This window comes from Nelusetta ayraudi, unplaced genomic scaffold (genome assembly GCF_046127955.1).
Source record: "Nelusetta ayraudi isolate G7.1 ecotype Tasmania unplaced genomic scaffold, CSIRO-AGI_Nayr_v1 ptg000070l, whole genome shotgun sequence".
Taxonomy (NCBI): domain Eukaryota; kingdom Metazoa; phylum Chordata; class Actinopteri; order Tetraodontiformes; family Monacanthidae; genus Nelusetta; species Nelusetta ayraudi.
Window position 1 is genome coordinate 6,884,499 of NW_027466120.1, and position 20,432 is coordinate 6,904,930.

The window sequence follows — 20,432 nt, forward strand, 5'->3', positions numbered from 1 at the left end:
AATAATTCACGTTCACTATGTCCTACAACGTTTTCTGAAAACTCTTTAGATTAAATAAATAAGGATCAAAGAAATATTCATGTTGAAGGACTTTTATTCAGAGCAAAGTAGTTGCTGGTAAGATTTTTTTCTCATGGTATGCATTCAGTAATACAGAAATTGTTTCCTGTTCAGCTGATGGATGCGTATCCCTTTTAATACTCTTCTCCTTCCTCCTCTCCCTCACCCTCAATGGAGTCGACTCCCACCTCCTCATAATCCTTCTCCAGAGCTGCCATGTCCTCTCTGGCCTCACTGAACTCTCCCTCCTCCATACCTTCACCCACATACCAGTGAACAAAGGCACGCTTAGCGTACATCAGATCAAACTTGTGGTCAAGGCGAGCCCAGGCCTCTGCGATAGCAGTGGTGTTGCTCAGCATGCACACAGCCCTCTGGACCTTGGCCAGGTCGCCACCAGGGACCACAGTGGGGGGCTGGTAGTTGATGCCAACCTTGAAACCAGTGGGACACCAGTCCACAAACTGGATGGAGCGCTTGGTTTTGATGGTGGCGATGGCAGCGTTCACATCTTTGGGCACCACGTCACCACGGTACAGCAGGCAGCAAGCCATGTACTTGCCGTGGCGAGGGTCACACTTGACCATCTGATTGGCTGGCTCAAAGCAAGCGTTGGTGATCTCAGAAACTGAGAGCTGCTCATGGTAGGCCTTCTCAGCTGAGATGACAGGGGCGTATGTGGCCAGAGGGAAGTGGATACGGGGATATGGCACCAAGTTGGTCTGGAACTCTGTCAGATCAACATTCAGCGCACCATCGAAACGGAGGGAGGCAGTGATGGAGGAAACGATCTGACTGATCAACCTGTTGAGGTTGGTGTAAGTGGGACGCTCGATATCGAGGTTCCTGCGGCAGATGTCGTAGATGGCCTCATTATCCACCATGAAGGCACAGTCAGAGTGCTCCAGGGTGGTGTGAGTGGTCAGGATGGAGTTGTAGGGCTCCACAACAGCTGTGGACACCTGGGGAGCTGGGTAGATGGAGAACTCCAGCTTGGACTTCTTGCCATAGTCCACAGACAGACGCTCCATCAGCAGGGAGGTGAAACCAGAGCCGGTGCCGCCACCAAAGCTGTGGAACACCAGGAAGCCCTGGAGGCCTGTGCACTGGTCAGCCTGTGGCAAACAATAAGGAAACTCTTGTCATCTCATTGGGGCATTCTGGAGCTACATTTCATTTCACTCTCTTCATTTACCCACCAGCTTGCGGATCCTGTCCAGAACCAGGTCAATGATTTCTTTGCCGATGGTGTAGTGTCCACGGGCGTAGTTGTTGGCCGCATCCTCCTTGCCAGTGATCAGCTGCTCAGGGTGGAACAGCTGGCGGTAGGTCCCAGTGCGCACCTCATCTATGGACATCAACATTGACCTTTCATCAGCTTCGCTTCACAGCATTTGACATTTATTCTCTAGTCTAGGTGGATGAATTTATGCTGCGCCACCAGGGATCATACATACCGATGACAGTGGGCTCCAGGTCCACAAAGACAGCCCTGGGAACGTGCTTTCCAGCTCCAGTCTCACTAAAGAAGGTGTTGAAGGAATCATCTCCTCCTCCAATGGCTTTGTCACTGGGCATCTGCCCATCAGGCTGAATGCCATGTTCCAGGCAGTAAAGCTCCCAGCAGGCATTGCCAATCTGGACACCAGCCTGACCCACGTGGATGGAGATGCACTCACGCTAATGTGGAGATTTAAAGAAGATTTCGGAATTTCAGAATTCGACTCTTATGCAGAACACAGTTTCAGCATAACAACTGCTAATTAAAATTTAAAAAAATATATTATGTGAATTAATTGCTGAGTACTTAAAATAAACCCCTTTTCCAACAACTGATGCATTATGCAACCTCCTTGTGAAATGTTTACAAGAATAGTCTTAATCTGCTGTGGCATGCACGACTGAGGTTCAGTCTATGGTTCTTCTATTGGAGCGTGCTTCCTTTGTTGTGATGTAAGACTGCATTACGCATGGGATTACTGCAGGAGAGGGGATTATCTAGGTCAGACATTTTGAGGCGTTGGTTCATTTAAACGCAACATATTTTACCTGCATATTATAGTTCAGTTTGTTATTTTATAACACGACATTTTGCACAGATCAGTCCAGTTAATTAAATCCCTCTTTATCCTTTAGTATAACATCAAACAATATCAATTACAAAAAAATAAATGTAAATTCTAAAAAATTGAATTTACGTGATGCACAAATGTATCCAGCATTTCATTTAAAGCCAAATACGCAATGGTGGAACCGGTTAACAATTAAAATAGAGCAACATTTAAACAGGTGAAGGTTTTGGTCATAAATAAAATCATTATGATTGAACTACGTAAGATATATTGATTAAAAAATATATATCAAATTGCGATTTCTTTTTCATATCTGTGTAACGACGTATCTGTATGTAACGACCGCAGAATCCAAAATGTCGAGACAAATTTGGGATTGAGAGATTCCATGATGACCCAATTTCCTCCGCTCCCCTAAGAAATAACCTATTTAGCACGAATACACGTTAGCTTTGACTCGCGCAGCTAGTCATTTCAAAATAACGCGTCGAATAAATTCGATTTTAAATGGATCTTACCATGATGGCTCGTCGTTATTATGTAATGTAATGAGACAAGCACTGAACCGGCGACTGCTGAAGCTGGCGAGGACGGCGGTCTGAAGATGGTGCGCTACTGCGCCCCATGCTCCCTCTAGTGGACGACTGGGGGAATGAAATGATGAAAATGGATGAAAGAGGGGGTGAAATGGAGTTTTCAGCAATCATTCATACCAAATAACCTTAGTCCACGCCAACTATGGTTCTATTACATGTTTGCACTATATTTTCTTGATGTAAATTGAGGCAGTTATTTTCTAGGCTCAATTCAGTGCAATGCGCCTGAGAGGGGGGGGGGGGGGGGGGGGGGGGAGGCTAATTTGATTTAAATGAAAATGAAAATAAGTCGCTGTCGTGTAATATAGGGCAAGACGAACAAAGCATTTACTTGTATTTTAAACATTTCCGTGAGACGTGCTGCATTTCCATGTGGCGCTGTGACCATAAAACAGCGACTGAATTTGCATTTCGTCATTATCGGACTGGATGCTGAATTGCTATGATCATAAAGGACCAGCAGGTGTCACTAAAGGACCGATACTTTGCGGTAGAAAATAAACTCTGCTGTAGACGGTAGCAGATATGCGTCAGCCACAAATGTCTGTTAGTTAATCAATACAAGGGGAATCAGTTGGAGTTGGAGTCAACCAAACGAGTGTTCAAAAAGACATACAAACCTACGTCACTGATTGTCAAACAGGATGTTTGAGGAGTAGATTTCTGTTGAAGTATGACTGGCCTGTGGAGAACATGATCTGCTGCCTTTAGGGTCACCAGCACTCGGTGGGAACTTTTATGAATGGTTATTTTACGAGCGTAAAGGTTTGAATTGTTGCATAATTCGAAGGGACGATGCGCTGTGCAACTCAGCGTGTTATTGCTTTTGTCAGCAAACATTGTTGAATGCAGATGGTGCAACATTTTAGACACGAATCACTTCCGCTTGGAAGGACCACCTGAAATGGAAAAGCTCATTTATTTTATTTTTTATCCAAATCATCAATCGTGTCACTGATTGAACGATACGTCATTAAAGGGATTCATTTAAAAACTATTTAATTTTCTAACAAAGTCAGATGTAGTAAAAACAAAACAACAACAACAACAACAACAACAACAACAACAACAACAACACTGAAGTAACATCATAACGGCGCCGCAAAACTCTGAAAAAGCTGAGTTCCGCGGAGGTCTGGTCGGGCCTCACGTTGTTATCTCAGAAAAGATTCTGTCGATGTTCGACGGTCAACAGCTGGACACTCTTCAGTATCCCAGTAACCCTTCCGTATTCAGGTGGACTGTGAACTCACCTCGCCTTGTTGCTCCTCGTACCTTCTCCAGTTGAGCGGAGAAGCATTGCGAGCTCGCCAGACCGCAGTTAAAGGCCACAAGCAGACAGAAATTTGCCGGCGTGCAACTCGTGCGAGGAAAAGTTCGAGTGGAAACCATGCTTTCACGGTGCAGAGTTATAAACCAGAAGGTCATCGCTGCGTCCTGCAGTCCGGCTGCGTCGGAGTTCTTCTCTGCACGGCGTCCACGGGCTCCAGCTGTCCGCGTGCAGCCCAGCAGGCAGAGCTCTGGGAAACGCTACAATGTGCCGATCAGCGCCGAGTTCGTTGCCAGAGTGTCGGGGATCTCCACCATGGGAAGGTTGCCCTTCCAGGAGACAGCGGACGGGCTGGACGCTGCGTTCGTCGGGGTCCCGATAGACACCGGGACCTCCAACCGGCCTGGCGCCAGGTGCTGAAAGAGTTTGACTGATGGTGTTGAACTTGTGTTGAGGGAAAGCTGTCACGGTGCATGGTGCACACTTATGTACTGTAGGTGATATGAAGTTATTCAGTTTGTTTTTTGTTTTTGTTTTTATGAATGAAACAGTGAGGTGGATGTAGATTTTGTAGATAAATAAATTGGAAAAAAATGCTCGTTTTTGTTGCGTTTAAAAGTTTGTAGAACCCCGCACATACAAATTATTTTCAACGTCATCATTATTGATTATAGTTGTTGTTGTTGTTTTTGCTGCTGCTTGACGTGGAGCTATTTGAACGCTGCTGTTGTGTGGTTCAATATAGAAATAGATCATATTTTAGAGTGAGATTATTTTTAGAGGACCTCATGGTCACATGGGTCACTGTTCAGTAGGTTTTCAGTATGCAAAGAAAAATAAACATGTTGGAAATAATGTTAGTAGTAGATGTTGGTTATGTTTTCTTTTTTTATATATATAAAGTTTAAACATGTATGGTTTCGTTTGTCAAAAAAAAAAAGCGTTTTTACTTTTTATTTAAGTACATTCCAGATCCTGTATTTTCTTCCTTCTATTTGAGTAAAGGGGTTGAATCAGTACTTTTACTTTTAACACAGTATTGTTATTATTTTTACACAGGTATCCATACTTTTACTTAGGTACAGAACGTGAATACTTTTGCCTCCTCTGAAAAGGAGATATTGACATAAGAAAAGTTGCATAAGTCTAAATTGCTATCACATACTTAAACCTTGAATTACTTAAAGCTGATTTAAACACTTGACAGAGTATTGTGCAAGAAGTCTTTTACAAACCGTTTCCCTTCCCGAGCCCAGGATTCTTTTTCCTTTCAGCCATGGAATAACTTCTACTTCTGCAATGCAGGTTCGGCCCCAGGCAGATCCGGGCGGAGTCGGCGTTGCTGAGGGCTTACAGCAGTGGCACGCGTGCGGCTCCTTATGAGTCTCTGGTGGTGGCAGATATCGGGGACGTGAACGTCAACTTGTACGACCTGAAGGACACCTGCAAACGCATCACGGAGGCTTACAGGAAAATCCTGGCCACTGGCTGTATTCCTCTGACTATGGGTAAGAGAGTTTCACAGGGGGATGCAAATGTATCATGCCATTTAAAAGAGAAACATACAGTCCCTGGAGATTCCTGTCTACCCTCATCTGTCCATCACCATAGCAAACAGGAAGGAGCTCAGTGCTGATCTTTGAAGCAGCGCCACCAGCACCTTCAACTCGACCTGTCAAACCTACAGCACACCTCACTTACAGCTCTGATGTCCCGCACCGGTCTAGCATACGTTTCTGCCACTTCAGACTTACTCGTGCAGCACCATGGTTCCTCTCTCGCCAACCTGTCATTTGCTGCTCACGAATGCTAGAAAGTAGCTATTGGAAAAGAAGAGGTTGTTGAACTTTAAATGTTAAAAAAGCGTCACCGGTTTGTTTGTTTTGCAGGCGGCGATCACACCATTGCATACCCAATCCTTCAAGCTGTTTCTGAGAAGTAAGTCTGCTAGGCTTCACAGTATGCACACAGTCATGACCAATTTTCCTTTCTATCGGTTATCATAGACTGGAGCAGTTTGCACAGCTTTTCTTGTTGGCACAACTTCCAAAGGAGTAATATGTATTTGTATATGTACTCTTTATCCTGTTATGCTCTTCTATTGAAAAGTTGTTACATTAACGCCTTCTGTGTACTTTTCAAATATTAACCATAATAACCTGTTTAGCAATGCTGAAAACAGATGTCCCAACATGGACACAAAAATATCAACCTGTCTAATCCTGTGATCATTGTTTTGCAGATTGGTTTCTTATCCTTTTCATAATGACCACATCAATATGCTTCAGTTGTATTTTACTGTCTATAAAAATGTCATTAAAAAAACAAAACAAATTTTCTGCATTTTTCCCATCATTGTCTGCCAGGCACGGTCCAGTGGGTCTGATCCATGTAGACGCTCATGCTGACACCAGTGACATGGCCCTGGGAGAGAAGATTGGACATGGGACCCCGTTCAGACGTTGTGTAGAAGAGGGGCTTCTGGACTGTAAGCGAGTGGTCCAGATCGGCCTGCGTGGTACCGGATACTCCCCTGATTCATATGAATGGAGCCGAGAGCAGGTACTTCAATTGCAACGCAGGTGTTCACTGTGAGAATATGGAACAATGTTGAGGACATTTTCAAGTCTGTTGAGAGAGGACCAACACATCAGGGAGTTAAAGATGTCTTGCTCTGTTCCTCTTTTCTCTACTTGGGTGCTCCCTTCACAGTGGCCACAGTCAATCACGTGGCTCCATTTAACCTTGTTTGATGTTCTTTATTAATCCTTTACAGGAAATTAAATCCACTGCAACCTCCTCTCTCACACCAGCTAATTTCATGTCCTCTGAAACTAAAACCCCACATATCTCCTCTTTGATATGTGGGGATAGCAATATCACTGAGTGCCTTCTGCTTTGACAAGCTGCAGTGTTTGTTTTGCATCACCTTTATCAGCAGGCCACATGTATGTTGAACCTTTAACTAATTCACTAGTGGCACAATACAGCACCTCCAAACCAACAAATGTGTTAACTTCTGATATGAAGCTCAGCATGTTAACAGCTTCTTTATTTTGTGTGTTTGAGAAGAACATTACCAAAGTACATCAGCATGCATTTTTTTGTTCTAGAAGCTTTGTGTCTCATAATGAGTCAAAACAAAACCACTAATTGGGAATAACCGATCGCGTTCCCTCGGCAGGGTTTCCGTGTGGTTCAAGCTGAAGAGTGTTGGTTCAAATCGCTGGCTCCTCTGATGGCGGAGGTCAGGTCTCAGATGGGCAGCGGTCCAGTGTATCTCAGTTTCGACATCGATGCACTGGACCCGGGCTTTGCCCCTGGAACAGGAACACCAGAGATAGCAGGGCTTACTCCCATACAGGTAAACACCGGGATGAAATTTCATGTTTCATTTCTGTCCTTGTTTCTCTCTTTCGGTTGTATGACTTCAATATTTTGTCATGACTGGGTTTAGGGAGTTGAAATTATCCGAGGCTGCCGTGGACTAAAACTTGTTGGATGTGATCTTGTGGAGGTGTCGCCTCCCTACGACACCACAGGTTTGCACACTTTGCATATTTATTCATTGGATTATTGGTTTTTTGTGTGTGTGTTTTTTTTTTTTCAATTCATCTTTTATGAATGCGTTCTTCTCAACAGGGAACACTGCACTGACCGGTGCCAACCTCCTTTTTGAAATGTTGTGCGTCCTTCCAAACGTCAAATACTACTGATCATCAAAGATGCAAACCAACAGCTTTTCCATACAAGTTGCTTTTAAAACCAACAAATCAAAATCATCAGCATGAAAAGAGAACGAAAGCAAATGTAACCTATCAAATCAGTGAGCCCTCATCCTCTGGTGTGCGACCTTTTCTTCATTGAAAAAAAAGTTTATGCCTATTTTAAAAATGGATTTGAATGGTTTAGGATGATTGTCAAGCATGATGTTCAATATTAAAATAGAAAATAGTTTCTTACTTAAACACAAATTAATAAGTTTAATGTCATTTGTCACAGTGCTATGCTTCTGTTGTGGTCAGCAAACATTTAAATTTAAGTTGGAGTTGTTGGAGTTGAACTCCCACCACTAGGCCATGTGACACCATTCGGTCCCACATTATGCAAAATGGATTTAGTATTTACTCAGTATCATGTGACTCCAGCCTATCAATTAACTTGCCAGAAATTACAGATGCTTGCTCGAAGAAATCAGATATTAACAGGTTGTGCTGGTTTAGCTTCACATCAGCATAACAAGTCAACGACTCGTTACTTATCAACTACCAAATTTAACATCAAATTTAGCTGCACCTCAATTCGACACAAAGCTATTATTGTCCTTGTGTAGCATTACCTTGAAATCTAACACCAGTCTGGCAGTGATCTTTCACCATATTTTTTTTTCTTATTTGAACTGGACTATAATCCATGTTTATTTATCTACAATATAGTTGGTGAAAATACTGCAGTTCATTAAAATGTGACGGCATTTAATTTAATAGTAAACGGGAGTAGAGCATGGCTTGAATCCAATGGCCTACCTGCACTGGTCTCCTGCAAAATAAGTCCCAAACTGAATTCAAACTAGTTTCACTGAGAGACTACATAACATTTTAACACCTAGTATGTCAGAGTTGTAGTCTCTTGAACCAAATACGTTAGATTTTATTTTTTGTTTTTCCCATTTACGATGAAGTTCCCCGTCTAACCACTAGAGGGAGCCGAATACTATCTTTTCAGTTTGATCCTTCGGTTTTGGACGCTGTCTTTATAAAGGAAGAGTTCTGGTTTCTTCTCAAATTAAGAGATGTTAATGTTTCTCAGAACACACACACACACACACACACACACACACACACACACACACACACACACACACACACACACACACACGGTTGTTTCTGAATCAAAACTTCCAGAAAGGTGTGTCTGAGGTTCCAAGTGCAAAGTGTTGGCTTTACATTCATTCCTAGTTACAATAGAACAGTCTTGACCTCTGGATCCTCTCCTCAGCTGATAACCATTACTTAAGCACATAGCATAATGTTGACTACATACTGCACCAAATTAAAACCGCTTACCGGCAGTGGTAACATGATATGATGTTTTTGATTTGTTTGGATGAGAACGTAAAAATAAAACTTGGATCCAGTATGTGGGAACTGACTGAAAGAACAGTTGGTTGAAAGGAAGTCGTTCTCAAGTATTAGTCATTTGCATCAGGACCAAGGGTGTGGACCACCCACTGGGGGTGGAAGCATTTCATATTCTCTGGTTCTGGCATCCCGACTGTCAGCTGTTCCCTGCAGCTGCAACTGTCCGGCTGGAGTTGGCAACGCACTCCGTGCAAGTTATTCTCATACTGTGTGTGCCGAGTGCAAATATGGCAGCCGGGCTGGAATCTGACTTAGATTTGGTTTGTGTTCAATTATAGCTCTCAACCTTGCAACTTGCTGGAAAATGTTTCCCACTAGACAGACTGAGAGTTCTGAGGAAAGCTTAAATTGCATAAAAATGATCATCAGAACATGATCACACTTAAGCCAGACGACAATGGAACATACAGGTGATATATTTCTTTGAGATACATAGCCCTAGCAACTCTCAAGACTTGTGTTGACAGATGGAGTTTGGTCTGGCAGTGAGGAACTGCTGGCCAATGTCGCATTGACTGCTGTCCGCACATGCTGAGAATGCTAGGTTGGGTTTTGAGACCTATAATAACAGGTTGAAACATTTCATTCTGGACAAGTGCAACAATTTTTCCACTACTTTTTTTGGTGATAGGGGACGAGGGAGTAGTCCGTGAATCTCACCACTGCGGTCACTTAGATTTTTCTGTGGTGCATTCACCGTCGAAAACCAGACAAGGATTTCCTTGTGGAATTTAACTAGGGCTGGAGGAGGAAACCTGTGAGCACTGCAGTTAAGTTGTGATTCCATTGCAGAAATAGCACATGTGATTCAAATATTTTACCATAAGCATCTATGTAATTTTAGAGCTGGAGCATGATGAATTGTCTTCGAAACCCCCACACAAGTCCAGGGACAAAAATGAAAGGGAAACGCTTAACTAAACCTTTTTCACATGCATTTTATTCTCTCTTCATGCAGATTCTATATTTTGTTTCATAAGTAATGAATGGAGACACGGTGTCACAGTGTTAAGCACTATTGCCTCGAAGAACACACAAGGTCAGGGGTTTGATCCCCAGGCCTTCAGTGTCAAGTGTTCATGTTCTTCCTGTGTCCACGTGGCTGCGATCGCTCCTGGTCCCACTGCTTTCTCCCAAAAGTCTAAAAACATGCAAAGTGGGAACTCTGAATTGGCTGTCGGAGTGAGTGCCAGTGTGAATGGTTGTTTTTTTTGCATGTGGCCCTGCAATAAACTGGCTACTTGTTCGGCCTTCACCCCAAGACAGCTTGGGTTGGCTCCACCCGCTTCTCTTAGTGCAAGAGTAGTCGTAATAAAAAAAAAATGGATGGATGGAAGTTATAAATAACCCAATTACAACTGTCACCTTGTATTTAACAGCTTGTGTAATTTCATTTCATTTCGCTGAAAGCAAAAAAATAAAATAAAAAAAGGCACATGAGCTGCATCCATAACCTTCCCTCTTAGCTGATAATTCCATTTCGCTCATCTCCCATTCAGCCTGTTTTAATGAACCAATGAGCGCAGCTCCTTAACATTCCTGTTGAGGGTTTAGCTTGTAATTGGCCACAGCTGTTCTGTCAAATCGCCCGGTGTTAAAAGATGCTCTCCACACGATACATGAGCGGACACAAGCTCTGTGGCCTCCGCTTCAGTGGCTGGCGACATATTTTCGTGCGGCTTTGATTCAGATGTGGCAGCAGAATTGGACGTTTTTATTAAAGGCTGTATATCTGTTTTTATGTCTATATTTGAGCTGAGCTACGGTCATTTCAGTTTTAGTGCAGTGCAGCGTTAGGTCCAGTAGAGGGCACTTATTACTCACTGTGTCCATCCCGTTTTTAACGTCAGCTCCACCTTTATCTCAATTTTCTTGCAAAAATAAAGTAATCTTAATGTATTGAAAACTGGGAGCGTTCAATAATAACAATAGTGAGCAGTTATTACTGTGTTAAGCCAAACATTGGGTGGAGTGACTACCTGCCATGGATGCTTCTAAGGCCCTGAGAAAAGTTTGCCTTGAGGCTATTTGAAGTACACAAAAGCAATCAAGTGTTTTGAACTTTGCCACCTGTTTTAATTCTTGCCACGGATGACTAACATTGAACAAACACTTTACAATAAACCAGGGCCAAACCTTTTACAACCTCGATACTCTTTACTTAGCGGATAACGCCGGGTCTGGCTTATAAAAGAGGTAATTTGGTTTCATGCAACTTGCCTGATAAAATAAAGATTGAATAATGATAATGATAATAGTAAAAAAAAAAAAAGATACTGAACTGCATGACTCAAACAGGCATTAAGACAAATGTTTTTTCAATTGGGATATATTGTACATAGTATATGATTACTGATGAGTATATTCAAAATGCATATAGTCTGTTAGTTATTAGACATTTAAGTCTGTGGAATTTTTTTAAAATCACAACCTATAAAAAAAATTCTGTGAACTTGTAACGTACTGACTTATTTCCCCTTGACTCATTTGCTAAACTTAATACTACTACTACTTCTACTACTACTACTACTACTACTACTACTACTAATAATAATAATAATCATCATCATAGGCGTATTCAGGAGCGCTGGACCCAACTAACTAATGTTTGAGCCAAGGTGAAACTAGTCTCACCAGTGGACCAGCAGTGGTGCTCAAGTCAACTGTAGGAGACTTTATATTTAGTGTTTAGTGCGACGGGAAGTTCACAAGACTGAAACAAGACTCAAAAATTGAACTTGTTTGTCTTTCTTTCTTTCTTTTCTTTTTTTTTTTTTTTTTAATATTCAACCCCATTTGTACTGAACAGACGCCACATCGCCGCACTCCAGACACATTTGGAGAAGTCAGGGAAATACACGAGGACATGGGAAGGATGGTAAAGTCTCATGTGGTCATGCTTGGGAGCCAACATGGCCCCATCTCTCTGCTAGGTGGCTTTCTACTCTACTCACCCCAGGATTAGACTCTCTCTCTCTCTCTCTCTCTCTCTCTCTTTCTGCCTCTCTCCCCCTCTCTCTTTCTGCCTATCTCTCTCTCCCTCCCTCCCTCCTTCTCTCTCTCCCTCTCTTCGCAGCACTCCCTGAATTCCATTCCGCCTTTTACTTTTTCGGCAGCTCTCTCTCTCTCTCTCTCTCTCTCTCTCTCTCTCTCTCTCTCTCTCCCCCCCCTTGCGCGCGCGCACACGCACGCTGCTCGCGCCCAGCCAGCAGGCTCAGGGCTCACCTCCACCACCACCAGTGGTGACTTTGCAAGAGTGCATTCAGCCAGCAGCAGTCGCCGAGTTCAGCAGCGCAGCGCACTCGCGACCATACACACATAGTTTGCGCAACTCGACTCTTGAACGCACGCACGCACGCACGCACGCACGGACGGACACACAGGAACACACACAGAAAGAAGTAAAACGAGGAAGAATCGAGACCGCGTTCCTGCCGGGGATCCGCGGTACCTGTTGATGAAGTCCCACCGGGTGCAGGCGGCTTTCTGCACCGAGAAGAGAAGTGTTTAGAGGCTGTGGAGGCATCACACCACTCCGAGGGGGCCGGGAGGAGTGAAGGACCTCGCTTTTCCCCTCTTCTCCCCCCAGCACTTGCAGCCTTGCACTGGGTCGGTGGAAAATGGGCACTCCGACCACTTCGATCTGTGGACTTATCCTCTCCTTAATGCTCTCATGCCACTTGGTCGCTGTAAGTGAGCCCAAACTTTCTCTTCTATCCGTTCTTTCTTTCCGCCTTTAAAGATCTCCATCGTGGGGGGTGTTTGTTTTGTTTTTTTTTGTTTGTTTCTTCTTCATTCAGCGGCAAAACTTGTCCTGTACCCGCCCGGGTGCGCTAAGTGGGACAAATCAAAGTTGTGTGCTTTTTGGTGTCCTGGTCAAAGCAGAAATGCTGCCATGTGTTTGTGTTGCTATTTATGTTCGGTAAATAGTGCGGCGGTCTGCTGGTGTAGAGCAGCTCACATTCATGTTGGGCTGTTGCAGTCACGGTCATATTAGCCCGCAGCATAAAGATGCTTTTAAAAGTAATATGACAAACTAGGAGCCGCTGCCGAGTGGCGCTCCGGCTAAGTTTGTCCATAGAAACAAGCTATTCATAGTCTCCCCCCAAGTCCCCAAATTCGAAACCCTTTCCCAGCACTGCTATCTTTGCCTTAACATGCACTATGTGAAAACGGCAACGTTATATCTTGAGTCATGGCACTATTCTTTCCCCTTCTGGTGGTTAAGCCAGTCCTGCACATCCAAACAAATTAAATTTAATTCCCTAAAAGGGCGTTGCATTGTTAAAACCAACACTTTGCTGCGTTCCCTCGGCATCCTGTCTTTAATGAGGATCCACTCAGTCCCTCGCAATTTCATCCTTTTGCTTTTGTTCATTGATTTTCTTTTAAAATTGTCATTCTACACAGTGCTTGACTGCGAATCATCCTTATTTTTTATTTATTTGTTCCTATTTGTATGAACAAATTATACATCGTCTAAATAGCATAAAGAAATGACTTTGTGTTGATCATTTATAATGATAATAATAAATACAGTAGTCTGGAGGTTATTTTCTACTTTGTATGCTGCCTGGAGCAATATAGATGAGCACTTACTTGCTGCTGACATTATTGCCCCTGTCCTCACAGTCGCACCCCCCTCCTGCTAGAAATCCAGTTTGGTCTCTCACCTTCATGCCCTCCAATAAGCAGAGCTGTCATGCTTGAGATATCTGTGACTCTTCTGCATCGATTTCATCTGACGCAAAGCCATTTTGAATGATGGGACCTAGTAGCAGTGACCAGCAGACATAAATCATTCACCTGCTGGACACAGATTGTATGAGCAGTGAAATCCTGCGCGATTTAACCGCTGTAGTGTGGAAGACTTCGAGGTATATTTGACATCCAGCAGTGACAGGCCATTGAGCTGACAGCCATTGAGTGCAGAGATGATCTATGGCTTTGTTGAGTTCACCAAGTTGAAGACAAAAGGTGCATTACCTACTGCAGCCTCAAAGACAACAACACAAGTGATGTATGTCCAATGCAATCGATTGTCAAAAAAGAGCCGCTCCCCCCAGGGCCTTCTTCATCTGTCGTGTGCCGACACTGGTTGGTAATAGGAGACAGCCTCAGGCCTTGACGGACTGCTATGCCAACAATACCAGTATAATTCAATTATCTGGAACCACACACACACACACAGACACACAGACACACATCTGTTTTTGCATCATGACTTTGAAATACAACAGGCAGACTGTCGCTCCATTCAATTAAGCAAACACGCTGGTGTTACTATGGGTCCTCCTTCCTACCCTCTGGAATTTCAGGGTCAGGGAAAAGCACCGAAACAATCAAAGTCAATAAAAAGTTGCATTGGGTGAGAGCCTCACATCACAAATGAGTCACTTGTATCCTGCTGGGAACCACCAGTGCCACTATTGAGAGGAATTATCCAAGTCAAGTGCTTTTACAGCTCAGAGTTCAATAAAAGCTGCGGAAACCGTCCAGGTTGTTTGTCTCACCCTTACTTGTTTGAGAGAGTGATGTCACTTTTTCTGATGGTGAGACCAAGTTTACTTCAGAAAAGTCTGGCAGGGAGGTCTTTCCCAGTATACATGGTCATCAGTGTCCCTTGACTTCATGGGGGGTTGGGCTGAATTAGGGGGAAGGGTGTCTGTATTCTTTGCAGGTACATATAGATTTTACACAGCCACAGTTTGGTCTGACGATGTATTGAGTCTGTTGTCGGTGATGCGTTTGCATAGTGAGACTGTGGGTGGCATTGTCGTTTGTGCTCGAGCTACCTTGAATGCAATTCCCACTCAGAGCTGTCGAGGACTCCATGGAAGTTGCAAAGCACTGAAGTGCAGACACAAGCTCCACTCCACAGTTTGAACAGTAGGGAAGGTCTGCCCCCACTGGACTCATTCACATAATTGCTTGAAGACTGGCTTCAGTAAACATTGCATAGTTGAGTTATAGCCCCAGGAGAGAGGCCATCTCGGCTGACGGGACAATGGTGCACTGAGGTGGCTTGGCCTTCCTCAAGCAGACCAGTACATATGGATTGCTGGCCAGGCTGACAGCATTTGTTGACTCTGCAGTGAGGTGTGACTTGAGTCGGTATCAGAGGTCACGGAGGTGAGGATGCCGACTGCTTACACGCAGAGATCAGAGTCGTAACAAAAGTCCGTCAATAAGCTGCCTCTGCTTTTACTTGATACAACTGAACAAGCATCAGGTCGCCCAATGAGCTCTCTCTTGAAACAAGCTACCTGCAGCTGCTCGCTATAGGTTAGTTAGGTCACTTCTTCTTTACGGGTTTAAATCCCCTACACTAGTGGCCTCATGCACAACAATGTGCACCCTCTGTTCCAGCATGATGGCATTCCCTTGCGCGCAGGGTCGCAGCGACCCAATTCTTGCTTTATCACTACCTTTGAAGGCAAAAAATTGGCTGAGCCATTTGTGCACCCTCCCCATGCCAGGTCTGCGCCTTACATACAAAACATTGAGGCAGAATAAAGACAAAACAAAGCCGCTTCCAGCAGGGAGTGTGTAAGAGGCTTCTGTGCCTTGTATTCAGTCTCAGTGGGGTACCTTACGATTTACGTATATCCTAGTTCGGCTCCAACGGCACAGATTCAAGTTTTATTTTGCATATGCAGGTGCATTAGCTGCCATTCCTTTGAAATGTATCACTGCTAAAAAAAAAAAAACAACAAAAAAAAAACAACCCAATGATTCACTGAGACCAAAACACCAACAAAGAAGGCCAAGCACCCAGGTGTGCAACCACCTTGACAGAAAGTCACAGATGAACTAACGAGCTTCACTCTCACCACCTGATGTCCAGCATACCTTTGCACAATATTTGTTGTGCCGCATCAAGCTGTGAGTTGGATTTTAGCAGCCAGAAATAAACAAGAGCAGACGCACTGCTTCAGCTGTTAAGTGACGTCCTGATGAGTTTCTCACTGACGAGGCGCGAATGCAGAGGACGTTGTTATGACGCATGTCAAACGTGTCGGCCGACGGAACGAGTTTACGAGCCGGCGTACTCGAACAGGAGCACTGTGCACAGGAGAGTGCTCATCTGGTGGGTTTAATTGTGCATGGTGTCGGTCAAAAGATCGACAGCTTTGCGGCCACTTGTTTGGGACCTGATTAAGCTGATCAGAGACTCACCAAAGTGTCAGTGTTTGCACTGTTCCCAAATTTTCCAGAAAAAGTGTTCCAGACTTGGACTTTGGGGGTCTTCTATTGTCTTTAAGTCATGAAGGCCTTCTTAGAGTAATTTGAGCCACCATAGATAATGTAGTTGTCTTGTCTGCCTGTCTAGCCGTAGCATTTCTTAACCAAAATCCACTCTTAAACTATTCTTTCTATTTCATTAATAAAAAAATACAGGTCAATCTGTGCAGATTTACTTTTCAACAATCATAATTGTGTGATGGACTACATGAATCTAGATTAAAGAGATTAAAGACATGCATCTAAGCCTTAAAGGTGGACAAAAGTTTTTCCACCGCACCCATCACATGATGGGACACACCTTCATGCACATGCACACAATTGAAACCACCTAAACGCTCCCCACAATAGACCTGTGCTCTTTCGCCACGGTGTAGCGTTGCTCTTTCATGCCCGACATCGCGTCTAAGTTGAAGTGAAGAGCCGACACCAAACACAGCTGCACCTCAGCTGGCTGGCTTCAGAGCATGTGCTGGCATGAGCGCACATGCTCTGCAGCCCTGCCTGTTGCAACCAGAGTCACACTCTTTCCATTCACACCTCTTCACGCATTTATATTATCCGTCTGCAAGGCACCCTTCTGTGCGTGGCTTTTGTATCAAACCACGGCCTGGTGTACTTAATGTGGAGGGAACTTTGAATGCACCTCTCTAAGCCATTAAACCGCTGGTTAACACACCTGTCTTTAATTTTCTCTTCAGTGACTGTGAAGTCTACAAACCTCTGTTCATACGGCAGTGGCCTATTTCTTCTGACTGAGATCAGTGTGGGGTGTAGGCAGTGTGGCTTAGTCATCAAAGAAGTGGTTTTATTTATCAAAATATTAAAAACCCTAGTAACTGATTTATCATCATAGTCATTCACAGTTAAATCAAATAACATTTTTTTTCAAGCATAGACAAGAGTTTGTAAAAAAATGTGCTCATGTTTATATTTTAAGCGCCACCTTTTCAAATAATGAATGTCTTAAGCTATGCAGCACTTCTCATTTTGGTGTTGCTGTTCTATGTGTGCAATAAAGTTAACGGAGTTCATGGAAAGGTCACAGGATGTCTTCAGGATAGCCTTCAACACAAGTAATAAAGAGCAGTCAATCATCAGAAGCCATTAGTGGGAGTGCAGTTCTCCTCCACTGTGCAGGTTTGACTGTACGTGAAAATGGGCTTGATTGCTTGTTAATCATTGTTTTTTTCCCCCTCCCTTTATTTAGTTCATGCTCATGATTGGTAATCTTTAGCATGTCTGAGCACATTCTATCCTAAAAGACTCGTCACAGTAAAGTGAACACACTGTGAATGATTCATATGAAAAATGGCCTTGATACAAATGTGTTCATACCTAACAGGAATGTCTTTGTCATTGTCAATTAATTGTGATTTCATATAATTTAAAAAATAAAATGTCAAGACAAAAGTGCTGTACTCAGGCACCAGTATTTATTAAAAAGTGAGTAGTGGCCAGGAGAGAGGAGTGAAGAGGGAGCTTGGTACAAGTTGGTGTGGTCTGACGTGAGTACACCCTTCAGAATTCACCTAATTTTTCATTATGACAGCCAGGCCGGCAGTACATTAGATCTATGATGCCAATGGTCGCTCTGCTCCGCTTGAAATTGTGATTTTAAATCTAACACGATTCTCTCAGTGTGATAAGGGGAACAAAAGACTGTAATGGACTGCTACAGTCTCTGCCTGGTCCCTCATCTTAAACAGCCCCCTTTCAATCTTTTCCCAGGCTGTAGCCCAACTCGCGCTCATTAGAGATTCATTGAAATGCTAAGTTAACTGTATTGCACTTTCCGTTTGATGGTGCTCCACGGTTGTCTGTGGCCTATTGAATGTGTCATTGTCTTCCCCGGTGGCATTGACAAGACGTCACATGGGCATTCTGCTTTTTGCTCAAGGCAGCCGCTGCATTGTCTCCCAAGTTCCTTTCTCAACTTGCGCTGCTCTGACGGGGGTTGCTGCCCTTTTCACCAGGCGTTTTTTTGTGTCGCAAGCGGGGACGTTTTTTATTTGCTGCTTACTTTAAAGGAATGCTATTAATTCTTTTTCTTTCTCCGTTGTCTTTTAAAACGAGTCTTGACCCTGACATCCCATAAAAAAAAAAAATCCCACCCCTGTGTCTTATCAGCGCTGACGATTTCTCACACCCAGCCTCCACTTCCTTTTACTGTTCAAGTCTCTACCTGTTAAACAGAAAGGCTTCCATCATAGTGAGACTTCATTGTGACCGAAAGAAGATGCAAATTCACTAAGCTGTTGTTAAATCCTTAATGTTCCCAGCGGGTGGTCGGCAACTGGAATTTTGGAAGCTTAGGGGAAAGAACCAACTTCCTCCTTGGGCTAAATTCTGCTAATTAAGAGGCTCATCAGGAGTCTAAATTTGTTGTCTGGAAGAATTGCAGATTTGTTATGTTTTCTCCAACGAACCACAAGTTACAGGAAATCAGACAATGGCAAAAACTCAAAGTGAGTGAAACAGTCAACTGAGAAGGATCTTTTAGGATAGCTTTGAGATTTAGTAACTTTGAGTCAAGCTATCAAGTAACTGTTTTAACAGTCCGACTAAACGTTTCAATTATACTAGACAAAGCAAATTAAATGCTGCAAATTCATTGTCAAGAGAGTGCCAAAGCTTTTTCACTGAGCCAGCCTTAAATCAATCGGCCAGTTAATTAAATAGCCACCTATTTGAAAAACTCTCAGAAAACTGCCCATACGTCAGTCGATAAGAAGGAGAGTTGCTTGTTGACCTGAAATGTAAAAGGACCCGAGGACGTTTTGTATCAGAGATACAGGTAAAGTTGTAGAGAATCCCAAGCCTTGTTTAATGTTGAGGTATGTCCCATATTGCTTTTGGTTTATTGGAGTATTCAGTCCTCAGGTAGTGGGCCCCTCACTGAGGTTGCAGAGGCCCCCAGGAGAGACACAAGGAGCACCGGTCTGGTCTGTGTTATCATCTCAGCTACTGTCCCACAGACATAACAACTCGTTGTCTTTTTTTACACACACATACGCACTCGGGCACCTTCTCGATGGAATCTTTTGTGTTTGCCGTCTTTCTCCTGTGTCTTTTCCTCTGTCTGCTCCATTAGCACGTGTTAAATTCCTAAGTCCTGCAGCACTGCATGCAAATCATTGGTTAATCCCTATACAGTATATGAGATATACCTTTATTTGTAATTTGCTCCATATTGCAAAAAGCTCAGACAAAAGACTTGACTTGAGGATGAGCTATTTTAAGAAGTGAAAGGGAAAAAGCCCCGTGGTTAACCGGGTGCAGACAGACCATTGTTTTCACGCAGTGGCTTGTGAGGGTCTGAAACTTTTTGTCGCTTGCTGAGTCACCATCCTGTTGGGGAAATGAAACCTGAAATTATCTACAGGCCAAAGGGACCCTGCTTCCCCCCCCAAAATACAGTGTATTCAGGCTTTCCTGTGAGTGTTTCAGCTGTCCTGCATTATACACGGAAAAACGCCCGTGCTTGTTCGTTTTTTTACCCCCCCAACTCTGGCACCACTTTTTTAATCTGCCAAAATTTGTACTCTATTCTTAAATTAAATACCCACATTATTTCGTCACAGTATTTTTGCTCCTTTTTGATGAGCAGTGCATGTTGCAATTTGAATTCTAGAATATTTAGAGGCAAATTTAAAATTTTATACCACAAGATGTTATTCACTTCACATGTATTTGTCTGAGTCCAGTCAGGAAGATTTTCATAACTTGGGCAGTAACACACTGGAACTAAAAAATTACAAATTCTAGACATAGACATAATTATGTGCAAAGTAGAAGCTTTTGTTTTTATTTTTCTCCCTCAGGTAAAATCTGATATTTAAATTTCCATGTCAGTCTGTTCAGGACTGGCTGGAGAGCTTCTGTGGAAGTATTTCCCATCCTCCAGTTGGTGTAACTATAAACAAGTCAAGCGGTGGCTCCTGAGCCGAAACGACAAACTATTGATTTTAAACACTGGTTGTCAGTGCCAGGCTTTGCTTTGTTGTTGGTAGTCATTAAATGTACCTCCCTCTGCCAAATTGCAACA

The 20,432-nt window shown here is 43.4% G+C and overlaps 3 protein-coding genes across 3 annotated transcripts in view; 2 read left to right on the plus strand and 1 right to left on the minus strand.

Moving 5' to 3' along the window:
- Positions 1–76: 76 nt before the first annotated feature.
- On the minus strand, positions 77–2,806 carry LOC142898622 (tubulin alpha chain). The gene is made up of 4 exons (XM_076041645.1): positions 2,651–2,806; positions 1,518–1,740; positions 1,260–1,408; positions 77–1,175 (listed from the first exon to the last, which is right to left on the minus strand). The coding sequence occupies exons 1-4, from the start codon at positions 2,651–2,653 to the stop codon at positions 195–197; spliced, it is 1,356 nt and encodes a 451-aa protein (XP_075897760.1). The 5' UTR covers positions 2,654–2,806; the 3' UTR covers positions 77–194.
- Positions 2,807–3,865: 1,059 nt separating this feature from the next.
- On the plus strand, positions 3,866–9,133 carry agmat (agmatinase (putative)). Its single transcript, XM_076041647.1, has 7 exons — positions 3,866–4,411; positions 5,304–5,506; positions 5,888–5,936; positions 6,365–6,560; positions 7,183–7,362; positions 7,456–7,540; positions 7,641–9,133. The coding sequence occupies exons 1-7, from the start codon at positions 4,119–4,121 to the stop codon at positions 7,712–7,714; spliced, it is 1,080 nt and encodes a 359-aa protein (XP_075897762.1). The 5' UTR covers positions 3,866–4,118; the 3' UTR covers positions 7,715–9,133.
- Positions 9,134–12,272: 3,139 nt separating this feature from the next.
- hspg2 (heparan sulfate proteoglycan 2) overlaps positions 12,273–20,432 on the plus strand; it is a 97,272-nt gene continuing 89,112 nt past the window's right edge. The window contains exon 1 of the mRNA XM_076042408.1: positions 12,273–12,828. Coding sequence (XP_075898523.1) covers positions 12,760–12,828 — 69 coding nt within the window. The 5' untranslated portion in view covers positions 12,273–12,759. The remainder of the gene's footprint in view (positions 12,829–20,432) is intronic.